Consider the following 18,537-nt stretch of genomic DNA (forward strand, 5'->3'; position numbering starts at 1 on the left):
TGGAGTTTGCAGTGAGCTGAGATTGCACTGTTACACTCCAGCCTGGGTGCCAGAACAAAGCCCTGTTTCAAAAAAAAAAGTTTAAATTCAGTTCACTGTGGTTCCAATCGAAAGAAGGGAGAAACCATTTTCCTAAGAAAAATGAATATAACCTATAAAATGTGATCAAAGAAAACAGCCAAGCCTGTATGTGGGAGATGTGGATTAAATCACTAAAAAGCCTGTCACCAACAATGCACTTTACAGCAGTCAATCAGAGAATCTGTAACAAAGCCAGGAAGCCGTGCTGTCGAAGCAGGATTTTATTTCACAATTACTAGAATCTGAAACGAGGAACGCAAGAGAGAGCATGCGTGATGAACGCACTGCTCAGGTGATCAGAGCCAAAGAGTTGCAAGAAAATGAACAAGAGATGAAGGCCATGGTTTGCAGCTCAATCTGTTTCTACAGCACAATGGAAGTGAAAGATAAGGCAGCCCTTAGACTCAGGATTTTTAATAAACTCTGGTTTTTCATAACCATGGAACAATGCCCTGGAATTAGCTGTAATTTACGGAGATGTGGAATCTTGAACACGATGTGATGAAAACTAAACCTCAGAGGAAGAGTATAGTAAAAATACAAGTCATAATATTATTGCTGCTAGGAACTTGTTCCTGTTTGTAGAAATGAATGGCAACCTGTACCACGCTGATATAATGGTGGGAGAGATTTCTGGCCGGTCTGTGGTTCCGAGTCTCATCTAGTTTCTTCAGGCTCAGTGCTTCTCCCTCTGGGCACATATATCCCAGAAGGCTACGTGTGGCCAAGACATTCCCAAGACACTAGATGCCCCATGTGTCACACCCCTGCCTTTAAAAGGTTAGCCAACCAGGTGACCTTCTAAGGTACCTTTTTGGTTTTAGAGATGGGGTCTCACTCTTTTGCCCACGTTGGCCTCGAATTCCTGGGCTCAATCAATCCTCTTGCCGCAGCCTCCCGAGTAGCTGGGACTACAGGCACGTGCCACCACACCCAGCTTGAGGTTCCTTTTGGGGCTTGGTAACATACATGTTGGGATCAGTCACTCACAGACAATGCTCCATGGAAATTCTACCAAAATGCTTCCTGAAGGAGGAAAGACTCATCTCTTGCCACTTTCTGGAATGCGTCCACGGACGTCAGACTGTTCCAGGGTTCTAATTTGTTCACAGTTCTTTTCTTCCAGAATACAAAAGACGTAATCCTTTTGGGACCACGAAATTAATAAACTCTGAAATCCACTCCACCAAGACCTCTAGGGTGGTTTTAATAGACTAAGTTTAAATGGCAATTTTAAAAACTGAAAAGCTTTCCTCACATTTCTAGAGTCAACACTGGAGGCTGACAATTAAAGGTGAGACAACAGGAAACCACGTGCCCTATCACAGGTACAACCTGTGGCTCTTAGTATTGACCTTGAGTTAATGCGACTGTTGTTATATTACAAGATTATGCAGCAGCGCCGTAAACATGTGCCCATCAAAGACCCTTGCTTGGGTAAAAAAGGCATGCAAGGGCCTGTCACCACGCGCTGCAGACCACACCTAATGTCCGGCCGAACCCCGGATGCTTTCAGTGATGAACCTGAGCAGGCACTGCTGAGCCGCCCGGCAGTACCCCGGGCACCGGCTGTGACAGAGCCCTGTAAGACTGCCTGGCGGCTGGGATCAGAAGCCTCAGCATCCCTTGTTCTGTGCTTATAGTACCCATGAAGTCAGTTCCAAGCAATTTTTGGATGTCCATAAGGCTGAGAAAAGAAAGAAAACATAAGAGTGATCAGATCAGCAGTATCTGGAGCATGAGGAATTAGCCTTGTTTTAACTACAAGCTAAAAGAACAATATAAACAGCTGTTTCATTTCCAGCTGAAAAAGTCTGACCCTAAGCCATAAATGAGGCACTTGATAACTTTTTAGTTTTGAGTACTAGCCCTAAGAAACACTTTCACGTGTGACCTGTGAAACCTGACCCCGACACTCTCACTGATCCACGGCCACGTGGGTTTAGAAAACGCTGTTCCCTGTGCCCGTGAGAGTCAGTGTACGAGGGCAAGTGGCCTATGGCGAACGCCTGCTCTAATTCTGTTTCACTCCGTTTCCCAGTGTCATCGGACCACGAGGGAGCCAGCCCTCATTCTGCAGCATGTGTCCTGGGGAATGCACTCCAGGCACCAGGAGGTCAGGGTGGCCCCGGGTAAAGGAGGGCAGAGGGGACAACCAACAGCGGGGGTGCTTCAGTCATCAGCTTCCTCAGGGCAGGGGAGGCAGCATTTGCTTCTCTGTGCTCCCCACGGTGCCGTGCAGAGAGGTCCAGGAACAAAGACACTGAGAGGCAGAGAAACAGATACACACACGGCAGGGAGGGGAGGGGAGGACACCCACAGGAGGGAGGGAGGGGAGGGGAGGAGGAGGACCCTACAGGAGGTACGGAGGGGAGGGGAGGAGGAGGACACTCACAGAGGGGAGGGGAGTAGGAGGACCCACAAGAGGGAGGGAGGGAGGGGAGGAGGGCGGTAGGGAGGGAGGGGAGGAGGGCGGTAAGGAGGGAAGGGAGGAGGGGGGCCGGTCTCCTGTTCACCCGGCTTCGCCGTCTCAGCAGCTGGAGCCTAGACCTACTGCTCTGACCCCTCTCAGCAGCTGTGGCCACAGCTCTTCTTAGATTGCCCAAAGAGGGTGGACAGGCATGCAGCTTAGTAGGCAGAGGCCAGAGCAAAATCACTTCAAGGTTTGAAGCCCAACCAAGGACTGGAACAGCCCCTGCGTCAGGGCTCCCTGCTGGTCAGGGGAAAGAGGAATACAAGAGAAGAGGAACAAGGAATAACCCAGATGGCCAGAGAGCAGAGTCATGGCAGGGCGATGAGCAGGCCCAGGGGAGCAGGGGCTGGGCAGAGTCTGTCTTGCCGATGTTGGCCTGTCTCCTGGCAGACTTCCTACCTTGGGCCGGTAGCCCTGCTTGGCCATAGTCTTTGCCTCCTGCTGCAGCAGGGCATCTGAGAGCTGCTCGACCCGCCGGGCCTCCTCCTCCTCCTCCTCCTCCTGCTGGTCTGCTTCCCATGCCTGCAGCTGACGTTCTGCAACCTGGATGCCAAGAGCAAAGTCACCCCCGAGACAAGGCCCACAGGGCAGAGCCCTGCCTCTGATGAGGAGGGTAAGCCCGCGGTCCTACCCAGACTGGAGAATCCAGCTGAGCAATAGCAATGCAGGTGCCAAGGAACAGACGGGAGCACACGGGACTTGAAAGGCTGTACGCATGGCATGTACCTTGTAGAAAGCTAGAAAAGCTATATGCGTGGCGTGTACCTCGTGCAAAGCTGGAGAGGCTGTATGTGTAGCGTGTACCTTGTGGAAAGCTGGAGGCTATACGCGTGGCACGTAACTCATGAAAAGCTCGGCATGTGGCCAGGTGTTTGGACGACTGTTCTGTCTTATGTATCAAGGACTGAAATGAAGAGAGAACTGTGGCCCCCAGGAAGCCAACTATTTGCAGAAGCAGACAGAGTAAAGAGAACAGACAGCAGTGCCGGCCTCACCCATACGACATGGAGGATATGGAGGGAAAGAAGCCCCAGTCACGAGGATGAGGACTGCAGCTGGGATGGAAAGGGGGGCACTGTGTTCTCAAATGCACGCAAGCCCTGCCAGGCAGTCCAGGGCCTCTGAACCCTGTCCCAGGATGATGCGAGACCCACAGCAGGCCCACTGCCTCCTGCCCTCGGGCTCAGCCCCACCTGGGCTTCCAGCTCCTGCTTCCTGGCCGATTTCAGTTCTTCACTCTCCTCTTTCTCGCGACGAGCTGACTTTCTCGCCTCCTCGAGATTTTGAATAAGTTGCTCCCTGTGTTTCAGGGATTCCTCTTGTGCCCGTCGGTTCTGTTCAATCTTCTCTTGTATTTGCTGTTGCCTCCCTGTCAGAACCTAACCTCGGCAGAAAGAAAAGGGCAGCTTTGAGGTTGGCAGAAAGAAAAGGGCAGCTTTGAGGTTGACCCTAACAGATCCTGGTTCCACAAGCCTTGGACAGGCTGCAGCTACAGCAAGGCCCAGCCTCATCCTTGGGCCTCAGGCCCAAGTACACAGACAGAGGCAGAGCCAGACTACAGGATTTGCTCTCATGTCGGCCACGCCTGCCAGTATATAAGACGCATTTCCCTCCCTTGCACCCCCCCACACACAAAATGTATCCAGACTGTGTATTATGGAGAGACAGCTGAGTGCCAAGAAATCAAAGGAGACAGGGATGGAGCGCTCTCCCCAGGGACACAGAAACCTTGCAGCAACAAGGTGAGTCTCCCTCCTCTCAGAGGGTTCCAAAAACAAGAGAGCCACAAGCCGCACAGATGACCAGAGGCGGAGCTGCAGTGATCCTCTAACCTTTTGAACCCGCTGTGTTTGAGACCTGGCCCCAGAGCTGTGTGACGCCTCAACTCCAGCCCAGGCCACAGTCAGGAGCAAGAAGCCACCTGACACTCTCCACAGTGACGCTGCAGGGCTGGGGGGACAGAAAGTGGCCGCCATCAGGAGGAAAATCAAAAGGCACTGGAAAATTCTTAGTATTTACAAGAGCAAAACATCACCAATCAGGACCCGATTTCCTGTGGATTCCAAAATACAGCATACTACCAGACACGACATAGAGGTTCTCATTCAAAACCACTTTGCAACAGCTTTCAGCCCATGGATGACACACTCTCTTCTCCCAGATTTCCTGCGGTTGGGGTGTGTCTTCCACACACAGTGTACACACTGACCAGGAGAGCAGTTACGTCCTCCAGTTCACGGCTGTCGTCTACCCAGAGCGGGGAAACGCGTGGGAAGAGCCTCAGGCACCAAGAGGCTCTTGGCAGCGTTTCTCAGAACAGCTTCCAATCAGAAAAACACAGCACACCCATAAGAGGGAATGGAAAGACAGCGGGTGACAGAGGACAGTCCGCCATACAGCCCCGACGTGGTGTTTATAAAGATGTAACAGCATGTCACAATGCTTGAAGCCAAATAGCACAAGACGGTAAGAAATACATGTAGAAAAAGGTCAGGCATAGAAACAGAAGAGCAGATGGACGAAGCAGCTATGGCTGCGTACAGGATGGGCTCTGGGGTACTTTTTTCCATTCCTATTCTCTGTACTTCTGAATTCTTTTCTACTAAACTCATATTACTTTTTCAATGATTTTTAAAGCCCACTTAAAATGACCAGAGAAGACTGTTCCCAGAGCATCTGGCAGGGTGACTGACCATGGACTTCCAGACACCTGCCCAGGACCCAGTAGCCGGTCCACATCGCCGCAGCTCATGGGATTACCTCGCTCATCAGTTTGTCCCGTGCGCTGCGCTCTCGGGCCCACTCTGCCTCTCTCTTTTCCCACATCTCCTTGGCCTCCTCCCTGGACAAACACAAAACAGATGACAGCAGGCTCCTCCCCGCCCTGGCAGGAAGTGAGCTACAGAACAGACAGGGCTGCAGGGCACATGGCTGCTGCAGGGCCACCCTGCAGATAAACATCCGCACACACTTTGAAAAGATTACAATTAAGGACAGCATCCACGGAAAGTACTGTTGAAAGTTTTTTATTTTTTTATTTTTGAGATGGGTCTCACTCTGTTGCCCAAGCTAGAGTGCAGTGGTGCGAATCTAGGCCCACTGCAACCTCCACCTCCCAGGTTCAAGTGATTCTAGTCCCTCAGCCTCCTGAGCAGCTGGGATTACAGGCATGCATCACCATGGCCGGCTAATTATTGTATTTTTAGCAGAGATGGGGTTTCACCATGTTGGTCAGGCTGGTCTTGAACTCCTGACCTCAAGTGATCTACCTGCCTTGGCCTCCCAAAGCGCTGGGATTACAAGTGTGAGCCCCTGTGTTGGAAGTATTTCAAGTTACCTTTTTAATACCCCCATCTCCTTATAAAAAGCAACTGGGGCGACTTACACCGTGGCTGTTTAACATAGAGACGAATGAAACCATCAGGACCTGGAGAGAAGCAGGGCGCTGCCTGGGCCTGAGCCCTGCCACCACGCGCCTGTGTCATTGATAGCTCACCCTGGACCAAGTGACCTCTTCGAGTCTCCGTGTCTCACAAGCCACCACTTGGCTGGAAGTCAGGACTCAGTAAGATGAGGCCTATAAAGCACTTGGCACAATGTCCAGCATGCAGTAAGTGCTCAATGTATGCTACTTACTATTCGATGATTTCAATCTACTAATTTAATCTTTAGGACCCAAACTCAGTTTTATATATGTAAGCAGCATTCAACATCTCTATAAGAACTTCCTTCTGGCTGGGCATGATGGCTCATGCCTATAATCCCAGCATTTCGGGTTTACACAAGGTGGGCGGATCACAAGGTCAGGAGTTCAAGACCAGCCTGGCCAAGATGGTGAAACCCCGTCTCTACTAAAAATGCAAAAATTACCCGGGTGTGGTGGCGGGCACGTGTAATCCCAGCTACTCGGGAGGCTGAGGCAGAGAATTGCTTGAACCCAGAAGGCAGAGGTTGCAGTGAGCCAAGATCACGCCACTGCACTCCAGCCTGGGTGACAGAGCAAAACTCCATCTCAGAAAAACAAAAAACAAAAACAAAGAATTTCCTTCCAAACCTCTCAGATTTCAGATGAACATATCGTTACTCTAAACCTTAATGACTTCCACCTCAGATAATACAAGGGAAACACCCCCAGAGGCCAGGTCCATTATGAAGATGTGCTCCTCGGGAACGATGGACAACATACACAGGTATTTCTTCTTCTTTTTCTTTTTTTTTTGAGACAGAGTCCCGCTCTGTCACCCAGGCTGAAGTGCAGTGGTGCAATCATGGCTGATAAGAGCCTCAACCTCCTGGGCTCAAGTGATTCTCCCACTTAGCCTCCCAAATAGCTGGGACTAAAGGTATGAACAACCACGCCTGGCCAATTTGTGTATTTTTGGTAGATACTGGGGTTTTGCCATGTTGCCCAGGCTGATCTCGAACTCTTAGGCTCAAGCGATCCACCTGCCTTGGCCTCTCAAAGCACGGGGATTACAGGTGTGAGCCTCCATGCCCAGCCAATAGATATTTTAGTAACAGGTGACCCATGGGGCATTTCAAGGTACCAGAGTCTAGGCCAGGAGCGTCTGGCCCAGTCAGTGGCCGCCACTCACCTCAGCAGCACCTGCAGCTCTGCCTCCCGCGCCCGCTCCAGTTGCAGCTGCTCCTCAATGGCCTGCTTCATCCAGGCCGCATCGGCCACAGCTTGCTCCCGCCTGGCCAGGTTGAGGCGCTGGCTCTCGTCCTCCTTCTCAAGCAGGGCCTGCAGGATCCGCCTGTCTGCCTCCTAGAGGAAGCAGAGGGTGGCATGTGGCTGGGCTGGACAGAGCCCTTCTGCAGTGAGAGCCTACAGAGGGGCCTGCCCTCCCTTTCCTTTCTACACAGGCATTAGTGATCCTACACAGTGTTCTCAAGACAGAGATGGGAAGATGCTGAATTATTTCTGGAATAGAACGGGGATAACCACGAGGGGTGGTTCAGACAAGACACAGGCCTAGGAGCTTCCCTCTGGCTAAAGGGAGACTCCACCACCACCACATGCCCTCGGACACACCTGGTTGCGCAACTTTTTGGAATACAACTTGGCAAAAATTCCACTTGTAAGAATAAAGACCACAGTGACACAAAGGTGCAAAACACTCGTTGCAGCTTTTATATAAGAGGGAAAAACCAGAAACAACCAAAATGCTCCTTGGTGGGGAATTAGCTACTATGCACATAGACATAATGGAAGCATTAAAAGAATGCAGGAGGCTGGGCACCGGGGCTCATGCCTGCAATCCCAGCACTTTTGGAGGCTGAGATGGGATGATCACTTGGGCCTAGGACTTCAAGACCAGCCTGGGCAATGTAGCAAGACCCCATCTCTACAAAGCATGGTGATGCACACCTATGGTCCCAGCTACTCGAGAGGCTGAGGTGGGAGGATGGCTTGAGCCTGGGAGGTCGAGGCTGCAGTGAGCCATGATTGTGCCACTGCACTCCAGCCTGAACAACAGAGCAAGACCCCATAAAAAACAGCTGCACACCAGGACCAACTGAGCCACTGTGCCCCATATTGGGTCTGTCCCCCTCACAGCAAGGGAGCTCATCAAAGTACTTAGGAATATGAAGGAGCTATTTGAAAAGAACAGGTTCAATCTAAGTATAATGATCTTTTTTTGTTTGTTCTTTTTGAGACAGAGTCTCACTCTGTTGCCCAGGCCTGAGTACAGTGGTGCGAACTCAGCTCACTGCAACCTCCACCTCCTGGGTTCAAATAATTATCCTGTCTCAACCCCCCAAGTAGCTGGGATTACAGGCATGCACCACCATGCCCGGCTAGTTTTTGTTGTTTTGAGAGAAGTCTCACTCTTGTCCCACAGGTTTGAGTGCAATATCTCGATCTTAGCTTACTGCAACCTCCGCCTCCCGGGTTCAAACGATTCTCCTGCCTCTGCCTCCCAAGTAGCTGGGATTAAGGCGCCTGCCACCACGCCCGGCTAATTCTTGTATTTTTTAGTAGAGACGGGGTTACACCATGTTGGTCAGGCTGGTCTCAACCTCCTGACCTCAGGTGATCCGCCTGCCTCGGCCTCCCAAAGTGCTGGGATTACAGGCGTGAGCCACCGCGCCTGGCCATGGCCGGCTAGTTTTTGTATTTTTAGCAGAGATGGGGTTTCACCATGTCGTTCAGGCTGGCCTCAAACTCCTGACCTCAGGTGATCCGCCTGCCTCGGCCTCTCAAAGTGCTGGGATTACAGGCGTGAGGCACCGCGCATGGCCAATCTTTTTAAAAATTAGAGATTTAGTGTTAATTGAAGATGTTGAGGAATGCAACCTCAATTAGATTTAAATACAAAAACAAAAACAAACCTCCACCTCTCTGTATGTAAATATATCTGGAAAGATGTGCACCAGACAGACACCTCTGGGGACAGACAGAGATTGCAGGCACTGGTCAAGGGGGATCTCACTTTGCGTTGTGCTGTTAAGTAACACGTTTACTGAAAAACAATTTGATGTTTTGATATCTGTATCTATCCATCTATGCTGGCAAAGGATCCTTACGGTCAAGCTAATTAACAAATCCATCATCTCACAGTTGGTTTTTCTGGTGACAACACTTAAGATCAACTCTCTTAGCAAATTTCAAGAATACAATAAGGTTGGCCGGGCGTGGTGGCTCAAGCCTGTAATCCCAGCACTTTGGGAGGCCGAGACGGGCGGATCACGAGTTCAGGAGATCGAGACCATCCTGGCTAACACGGTGAAACCCCGTCTCTACTAAAATACAAAAAAAATTAGCCGGGCGAGGTGGCGGGCGCCTGTACTCCCAGCTACTCGGGAGGCTGAGGCAGGAGAATGGCGTGAACCCGGGAGGCGGGGCTTGCAGTGAGCTGAGATCCGGCCACTGCACTCCAGCCTGGGCAACAGAGCTAGACTCCGTCTCAAAAAAAAAAAAAAAAAAAAAAAAAAAGAATACAATAAGGTATCATCAGCTGTGGTCAACATGCTGGACACTATTCCCGGATCTCCTAACTGAGGGATGTACCCTTTGACCAACATCTCCCCTTTCCCCCAACCCCTCACTGTCTTTTCACTCTTACGAGAATACACTCATATACTAAGCAATGGAAGACTTTTTTTCAAAAGAGGGTAAGAAAGATGTCAGGCTGTCTCTTCAGACTTACCAGCTCCTCTTGGATCTGCTGTGTGCGTCTGCTGAGTTGAGCGTTATACTGATGTCTCAAGAAGCGCCTGAAGGAGAATCAAATGTGTGCTGCCTTCAGTATCTCAGAAAGAATGAAATAGTAGTTAGACAATTGCTGACTAGGCTGCCTACTTTACGGTTTCGGCAACACGAATGCAAGTCTGAAAAAGCAAGAGGCCCACCCGCCTGGGAAGAGTGGGGGCCTCTGACACACACCCCAGCTCTGCCTTCTGCCGGAAGGCTTCCATCTGCTTCCGCTCTTCCTCCAGCCTCTCCAGCTCCCACCGCTGCTTCAACAGATTCTCTTGCTCCTTCTTTAGTTTGGTCGCCTGTGGTGATGATGAGAGTAAGCTCGACTGAGATCTGAGATCGTGGGAATCAGATCCTCCTTCATTCTCCATCTCCATTTCTCGCAGACACTACACAATGGTGGCCTGGCCATGCAGGTGGTCACGATCCCCTCCCACCACTCACTCACTCATCCCATCTCATCTGAGCCATTTCCTGCAAGGGCCTTTCTGAGCACCGAACTCTAAACTCCCACAGGATCCTGTACTGGTCCACACTTACTGTAACTTAACAACTGTCCTCCACCTGACACAGCCCCCACCAGGAGGTCAGGACTGTGGGCCTTGGTCAGGCTCTATCTCTAGTTCCCAACCCAGTGCTCAGCACCTAGAATAAGTAGCAGGCACTAAGAATGTAGTTCCTGAATCATGGCCTGGGCAAGGGGAGGGGTCACAGGAGATAGGCCTCCCTCATTTAAATAGAAAGATCTAACTCTTTCAAGGAAACTGTACCATGTTCTCCAAAAACAGCTCCTGGACCAAAATGCCTCAAGACCCGAAACCTGCTCGCCATGGAGAGCCGGGTGCCAGACCACCCGACTAAATCGTGTCTACTCAGTGCACTGGAAAATCCAGATTCTAAGAAGGTTCTCCAACAGCAGGCCGCTAAGCACCTCTAAGAGAACAGCTACTGGCTCCGTGTTGTTAACGTTCTGGAATCCAGGCACGCAAGCATGGAGGCTGGGAAAGCAGGAGGCGGAAGGGGATGCGTGGGAGCGGGAGAAGCTGGCTGCTGCTGCCCATTGCGGAACCTCAGCCCTGCTATGGCTCTTCTCAGGGCAGCCCCTCAAGTGCCCATCTCACACTAACGAGCAGCTGTGGAGGAGGTCATGGCTGAGAGGGGCTTGTGCCCACCTCCACCTCCTTCAGTTTCAGCTCCTCCATCTGCTGCAGCAGTGCCTCGGCCTGGAGCTTGTCCTCCAGCTGCCTCCTCTCCTCTTCGGCTTTCATCCGTTCTAGCGCCTCCCTTCGGGCCCTTTCATACTCATTTTCGTACCGTTTGTTCTCTTGCTCTGCGGTGGCTTCTTGCTACAAGGGACCGAATGAACACAGGAGGTCAGTATCTGTACTGTAAGCCAACAAAAACCCAGCTTCCTGCCGCCGTTCTGCAGGCCACAGGGCCCAGGCAGATCCTGCCTGAATCCCAAATGACAATGCCCTCAGAGACCAAGTTAGGGAGGGGCTTGATAATGTTGGGTTTCCTCCCCACTCAACAAAACACTTTCTAAAATGAACCAGGCAGCAAAGCGACCAGTGCACGGAGGTGTGGAAGCTCAACCCCAAAGGGGCTACTGGAAGCCAGGGCTGTGAGTTTATGATGCAAATTTCATCAAAAGAGCGACAAAAAAGCCCTTAAAAACACATGTTCTAGCTGGACCCTGTGGCCCACGCCTTTAATCCCAGCACTTTGAGAGGTCCAGGTGGGAGAATCTTTTAAGGCCAGGAGGCCAGACCAGCCTGGGCAACAGAACAAGACCCCATCTCTACAAAAACTAAAAAATTAGCTGGGCACAGTGGTGCACACGTGTGGTCCTAGCTACTCAGGAAGCCGAGTTAGGAGGACTGCTTGAGCCCAGCTGGTCGAGGCTGCACTGAGCTGTGAATTGCGCCACTGCACACCAGCCTGGGTGACAGAGCAAGACCCTGCCTCCAAAAGAAAAAAAGAAGACGCATACTCTACTTGCCACCTCCCAGTCCTGGTCACCTGGCCTTATTCTGCCCTGGGAATTATCACATAGGATTCTGGTATGTGTAAGAGCAAACGTTCAGTTTTCACATGTGTCAAGGAAACTGAGAAAGAGTATACTATACTCCTCAACTGGAGTCACTGACGCTGAAAACGGTAAAGGAATGCCAAGGTGTCAACAGTCCTGCACAGCAGAATGCGGGGCTACGCCCTGAGCCGCATACCACACCTGTTTTTTTTCTTCTTTCTGCGTTTCCCAAGAGTTTACCACATGCTTCTGGTGAAGGTCCAGCTCCACCTGAGGATGGAAGGGGGAGGGTGTGAATCTCCTCACAGGCATGCGGTAGGGAGCGTGGGGCGACTTCAGCACGTACAGTGTCAATGCAAGTCAACCAGAAGACCAAAGGACCAGGCGCTCCTACATCCACCTCCTGAGCTGGTACAAAGTGACAGGGACTTCTTCCCCCCAGCCCTGGGGTGAAGCTGGACGCTGAGATGGAAATGCAATTTCGCAGGCCAGCGTGGGTTGGTCTCCTGCACGCCAGGCCCCGGGAGACAGCTGGGTGAGGAGAAGACTCAACTCTGTGTCTGGCTCCCCAAAGCTTGCTCTGCAGAGCAGATGGAAAATGTGCTCCCCGTAGCAAGTGATGCGCCAGTGGGTGCGACAAGTTTAGGATTGTTAGTAAGAGATTTGAGCGCAGAGAATCTCCTGGATTAGAAAATGGATCACAACATTCAATCCAAATCTTTTGTCTGGGAAACTGTTTATAAAATTAGCCGGATATGGAGGCGCCCACCTGTAGCCTCAGCTACTCGGGAGGCTGAGGTGGGAGGATCACTTGAGCCCAGGTTCAAGACCAGCCTGAGCAACATAGGGAGACCCTGTCTCTACAAAAAAGTTTTGTTTTTTTTTTTGTTTTTTTTTTTTTTTGAGACGGAGTCTCGCTCTGTAGCCCAGGCTGGAGTGCAGTGGCCGGATCTCAGCTCACTGCAAGCTCCGCCTCCCGGGTTCACGCCATTCTCCGGCCTCAGCCTCCCGAGTAGCTGGGACTACAGGCGCCCGCCACCTCGCCTGGCTAGTTTTTTGTATTTCTTAGTAGAGACGGGGTTTCACCGTGTTAGCCAGGATGGTCTCGATCTCCTGACCTCGTGATCCACCCGTCTCGGCCTCCCAAAGTGCTGGGATTACAGGCTTGAGCCACCGCGCCCGGCCTACAAAAAAGTTTTACAATAATCTTTCCCAACTTAGAGCTGTGAACACAGGCAACTAACTTGAATGTTCTGAATAAACTTCTCTGATTTAACGGCTCTAGATGATTCCACCAAAGCCAACAGGGCTAAGGAGTCCCCTCACAGATTAGTGCAAACTACACAAAAGCACTAGATGTTCCATTATTTAGTGACTGACAATTTCTAAATGTAACTACGAATAACATGAAGGCACCAAATGTATACAAAAACTGTAAGTTGAAAATAAATTAGTAACAGTGAGGGATGATCTCCCTGCAGCCAAATCTCCACTGAACAAGGCCACCAAGCCAAGAGGCCACCCCCTCTCCTGCAGTTTGTCCTCCTCTCCCTTGCCAGCCCAGTTCAGGCCTTCACCATCCCCCAGCTGGGCTGTCGCAGCACCCCTCCCTGCCAGCTGGCACACTGCTGCCAGAGGGATCTCTCTGAAATGCAGCCGGGATCCTGTGTGCCGCCCCCAGCACCTTCAGAGGAAGGTCACACAAGCTCTTATGGCGTCTGGCACCGTCTGCCTTGCTGGCGTCGTTTCTTGGGGTTCTCCCTATCTGACATCCTAGCCTCACCCAGACACTTTCAGCTCCCGGGGCTCACTCTGCTCTCAAGTCTCAGGCCTGGTTCTCATAGTCACATCAACCTAGAACATCTTTTCCTCACCTCTACACACATACATCCCTTCAAACTCTTCCACCCCAGGAACCCCTCTGGGAAGCCTCCCCGACCCCTCCAGAGTTGAGTGCGCTGGCCCATGATCATCCTCTCAGGCTGGCCCAGCACCCTGCATCCTGCCTGGTAATGAGCTATCCACTGTTTCCCGTGCTGGAGACAGCAGAAACCACGTCTAATCTCCATGCCCCCACCTGGTAGAAAGGCAGCAGAGGTTCAATCAACATTTGTTCAACAACTGAATGAACCGCTCAGTGCAGCCTGTGCCAGATCTTCTGCCTGGCGCTCTTTTCAGGTGGCTCAAGGTTCCCTCCTCTGTTTCAACCCAGTACAAGATATGTGTTAAAAAAAAAAAATGTCTGGAAACATGATTTCATCTACTTAGGCAAATCAATGGAGGTCTCTGATTTTCACCTCTCGAAGTTTCGGGTTGTTCTTTTTCCAGTGTTCATACAAAAGTTGTTCAGCAATCTATCGAGAAAACACAAAATGGAAAGCCTGATGTCAGTTTTCAAATCCATTCACGTTTTGGATGACACACAGTGGAAGTCAGCTCAGGCTATGAGTGCCTCCATTCATACTGTCACTGCACCCACTGTTCAAACCCTTGTGCTTCACATGCACAGCTCTAAGAACCACATGGCACTACCAAGTGACTCTTGCAATGGTGACAAAAGGGGACCAAAATCTGATGCTACACAGAGGTCTTATCTAGGGGGTCTCAAAATAATACAGCAGGCTGAAAAGCACAGATCAGGGCTCACTGTTTCACATAACTGCTTTGGAAGGTAAAACAGATTATTCCCAGATCTCTATGGGCCCACAGAACTGGAAGAAAGGAAAAGCACTCAGATGTAATGGCTGAAGGGGCTAAAGAGAATACAGCTAACTGATCCAAAACCCAGTCCCTGCACAAGGACTTAAGCTCCTTTCCTGCTGGCTCTGGAGTTAACTGGCCTCTCATCAGACCTGAGCAGCCAGGAATGGCCCTATATGTGCGACACACTCAGGCTGGAGGCACTCCTGCTCCACAGCCTCCTGAAGGCCTCTGGGAAGTTACCAGTTTCCTCTGCTCTTCTCTGGCTGATTTCAGCTTCCCATGCTGCTCCCGGATTCTTCTTTCGTGCAAGTTCATGCTCAACCTCAGCTCCTCCAGTTCTCTGGCCAGGAGGTCCTGCTCCTCCCGCATGAGCTGCCTGAGCTTCTCCCGTCGGGCCTCCAGACTCTTCCTCTTCTCTTCCTTCATCTTCTCACGCTGATAGGCGTGCATGCTGGGTGAAAGGGGGCCTGCCTGAATCAATCATGCTACAGCCACAGGGAGCGTGCTCTGCTCTGCTGTGTGGGTAAAAGAGGCTGACGCAGTAGATGTGTCATGATGACACAGGAATGTGTCCCCAGCTAAAGTGAAGACAGCAGGTCACAGAATAGTATGCCTAAAAGAAAATCTTGTTTTTGCAAAAAGAAAATGTATAAATGTATAAATAATGTATATATTATCCATCACATAAATCCTACAGTATAGGTCTGCTGTAGCCCTACTTGACTGATGAGGAAACCAAAGCTCATACATTCAGCAAGAGACACGGTCAGGATTTCCATCTAGGTCTATCTGACTTCAAAGCCTATGCTTTCAGCCTCCATGTGTTTACATGTATTTCTATAAAAGCAGTTTGTGTCTCTGTGTGTGTGTGTGTGTGTTTATTTAAGCACAAATACCAATGAGTAAAAGCATGGAAGGATACCTGCGAGACTGTTAACTGTGGCTCTCTATGGGGATATGGGGTTACAAGCAGGCTTCCAAATTCTATCATATTCTTCTGCATCATTTTATCTTTTTCAATGCCAATGTATGGCTGCATAGATGATCTTTTTTTCCACTTCCAGCTGGAAAAACATCACCACGCAGGGAATTCATGCTGCCTGGCAAATCCTACTCTCCCTAAATCCTTAAGGCCTCATCCCCTGACTGGCAAGTAGCCCCCACCTCCATCCAATCGGCAGTTACCGCAAAATTACCTCCGCTGGTAGGAGGTTTTAGAGCTCCATTCTGCCTGTTTGGAGCTACAGATGTCAGACATCCTGAAGTAACGGCTGTTCTGCTCCCATTGCTGCCGAAGCCGGGCCTCCTGCTCTCGCTGTCGTGCTAACTGCTGATTCAGGTGCTGCTGGCTGTACCAGTAGGACGGCAGCGTGGGGAGCGCCATCTGAGAACAGGAATGGGAGGAAAGTGAGCCACTGTAAACCCCGGGAACCCTCACCAGCTTGGCCTCATCCCTTTAACAAGTGGTCACCACCCCTTGGCTGCACAGTGAAATTACCGGGTGGAACTTAAATCCCAGCTCCTTGGGAGGCTGAGGCAGGAGAATCGCTTGAACCCAGGAGGTGGAAGTTGCAGTGAGCCAAGATCGTGCCACTGCACTCCAGCCTAGGCGACAGTGCAAGACTTCGTCTCAAAACAAAACAAAACAATAAACCTTAGCCAGATGCGGTGGCTCACGCATGTAATCCCAACAGTTTGGGTGGCTGAGGCAGGAGGATCACTTGAGGCCAGGAGTTGGAGACCAGCCACATCATGAGACCTCATCTCAACAAAAATCAAAAATTAGCCAGGAGTGGTGGCACGCCTGTAATCCCAGCTACTCAGGAGGCTGAGACAAGAGGACTGCTTGAGCCCAGGATGTCAAGGCTGCAGCGAGCCACGATAGCACCACTGCACTTAGCCTGGGCGACAGTGAGACTCTGTCTCAAAAAAACCCTAAAACATCAAAAATTCTGGACTGCATGCACCCAGCTGTGGGCCAGCCACCACCAGGGACACAACAGACAGACACAGGGATTGTCCTAAGATTGCTAGACTAGGCACATCGGGGGCATTCACGCTCTACTTAAACAGAGACAATAATGTAACGAACACATGTACGTGCCAAGCACTCAATACATACGACTTTTTTTCATTCTTACAATCACCTCGCTATTTGGCAGGTGAGGAAACTTAAGTTCGAAGAGGTGAAGTGATTCGCTCAGGACCACGGAGCCAGGAAGCAAAGGAAATAAACAAGCTGGGTTCCTAATTCATGTCCGTCTGAGACCAAAGCCCACGGTTCTCTACACTGCGAGGGGCTGCCTGTTGGGACCAACCTGCCCTGGCTCTGGCAGCCCCCTGGGAGGGACCTCGCCTGATATAACACTCGGAAGTATTTTGGGCTACCATGGAGGACAGACCTTTCACCCTGCAGATGAAGAAGCTGAGAGCTAGAGAGAGGAATTGCCTGAGCAATGTAGGGATACAGCTGGAGCCCTGAAAGCAGAGAGCAGTCTCACTCCAGGGACCAATTCCCCTGTCCCAAAAGCTGTCCTCGAGTGCAGGGTCGATGCAGTGCCTGGGTAGGAACGCCTGTCGAATAAGCGAAAAAGCCTGGTCCACGCCAAGAATCTCATACTCGAGGTCCTCCAAGTTTGGTGGCAAACACTCTGCATCTATGATCCAAATGTAGCCGGCGGGCTGCTAACGTGTGACCTCGGTCTCGAGACCGTGGCAAGCTTCACATACTTTTTTCCCCGCCCCGTAAAACCGCCAGTGGATCAACTTTTGCATCAAGAGTCAAAAGTTTAAGATTCCGGTCCCAGATTGGCCACCCACAAGCTGGTCTACTCCCCGAACACTTCGCATCCCTCTCTCGACCTGAACATGCACGTGCAACAAAGGGGGTCACGGCGCGTCGGGAGCAGAGTGAGGACCCAGGAGGCGCCCTGAGCTCGCGTCCGTGGACTGCCGCCCCGGTTCCCGCCCGCGCGGGCCGCCTGCGGGCCCTGCCCTAACGCCGGATCCGGCCGAGTCCAACCCCTCGACTCACATTTCTCTGAGTCTTGGAGTTTCCGAAGAGTCCCCCGGCCCGAGTTCCCGCAGGCACGAAGTGGGCGGGCCAGTCCCCCGGTGTAATTCCCAGACGAGCTACAGCAACGCCGGCAGTTTCCGCCCTGGTTGCGCCAGCAACGAGCCCGACGACGGAGCGTCGCAAGGGCCAAGCCTCCTTCAGCGCGAAGGGAGACTGTGTTTTTTTCTCTGGTGCCCCCTCGTGGCCGGCGGGAGATAAACAGCAAACGTCGCTACTCCTTGAACTAGGGAAGGACGGAGGCAAAGCGTCTGTCCGTGCACTGCGCGTATTTGAGGATGGTGGTTACCATCACCTGAAGGTGAAGACGGAAACCAGGGGGAGGAGAATATAAGCCAGTGATCCTCAAACCTGGCTGCGCATGGGAATCACCAGATACCAGCCTGGGCAACATAGAGGGACCCCTGTCTCTAAAAAAAATTTTAAACTTAATCCGGCATGGTGGGACTTGTGGTGCCAGCTACTTGGGAGACTGAGGTGGAAGGATCATTTAAGCCCAGGAGATCAAGGCTGCTGTGAGCCATGACTGTGCCACTGCACTCCAGCCTCGGTGACAGAGCCAGACACTGTCTCAAAAAAAAAAGAAAAGAAATCCAGATACCTTAAAAAAAATCCAGATGCCCAAACGAAACCCCAAATCCCATCTGAGAGTACCAGTGTTTTCCAAAATTCCCCAGGTGTGTTCAATGTACAACTTGGGCAGAGACCTGCTGGCATAAGTAGATGGAAGTTATTGGTAATTTTTTTTTTTTTTTTTTTTTTTTTTTGAGACGGAGTCTCGCTCTGTCGCCAGGTTGGAATGCAGTGGCACAATCTCGGCTCACTGCAACCTCTGCCTCACGGGTTCAAGCGATTACCCTGCCTCAGCCTCTCGAGTAGCTGGGACTACAGGCGCCCGCCACCACACCCGGCTAATTTTTTGTATTTTAGTAGAGACGTGGTTTCACCATATTGGCCAGGCTGGTCTTGAT

The 18,537-nt window shown here is 51.2% G+C and overlaps 1 protein-coding gene across 2 annotated transcripts; it reads right to left on the reverse strand.

The window, feature by feature from the left end:
* Positions 1–284: 284 nt before the first annotated feature.
* Positions 285–17,686, reverse strand: TCH (trichoplein keratin filament binding). Of its 2 annotated transcripts, XM_011761087.3 has the most exons (14): positions 17,528–17,669; positions 16,896–17,067; positions 15,690–15,877; positions 14,734–14,944; positions 14,088–14,144; positions 11,992–12,060; positions 10,931–11,104; positions 9,945–10,057; positions 9,709–9,775; positions 7,150–7,322; positions 5,315–5,396; positions 3,748–3,933; positions 2,954–3,097; positions 285–1,768 (listed from the first exon to the last, which is right to left on the reverse strand). In XM_011761087.3, exons 3-14 carry the CDS (start codon positions 15,875–15,877, stop codon positions 1,736–1,738), a joined length of 1,497 nt encoding a protein of 498 aa, XP_011759389.2. In that variant the 5' UTR covers positions 16,896–17,067; positions 17,528–17,669; the 3' UTR covers positions 285–1,735. The 2 variants fall into 2 exon arrangements, with proteins under 2 accessions (XP_011759389.2, XP_011759388.2); XM_011761086.2 differs by lacking the exon at positions 16,896–17,067 and having other exon boundaries at positions 17,528–17,686.
* Between the last annotated feature and the right edge of the window lie 851 nt (positions 17,687–18,537).

This window comes from Macaca nemestrina, chromosome 10, assembly GCF_043159975.1.
Source record: "Macaca nemestrina isolate mMacNem1 chromosome 10, mMacNem.hap1, whole genome shotgun sequence".
In the NCBI taxonomy this organism is placed as follows: Eukaryota; Metazoa; Chordata; class Mammalia; order Primates; family Cercopithecidae; genus Macaca; species Macaca nemestrina.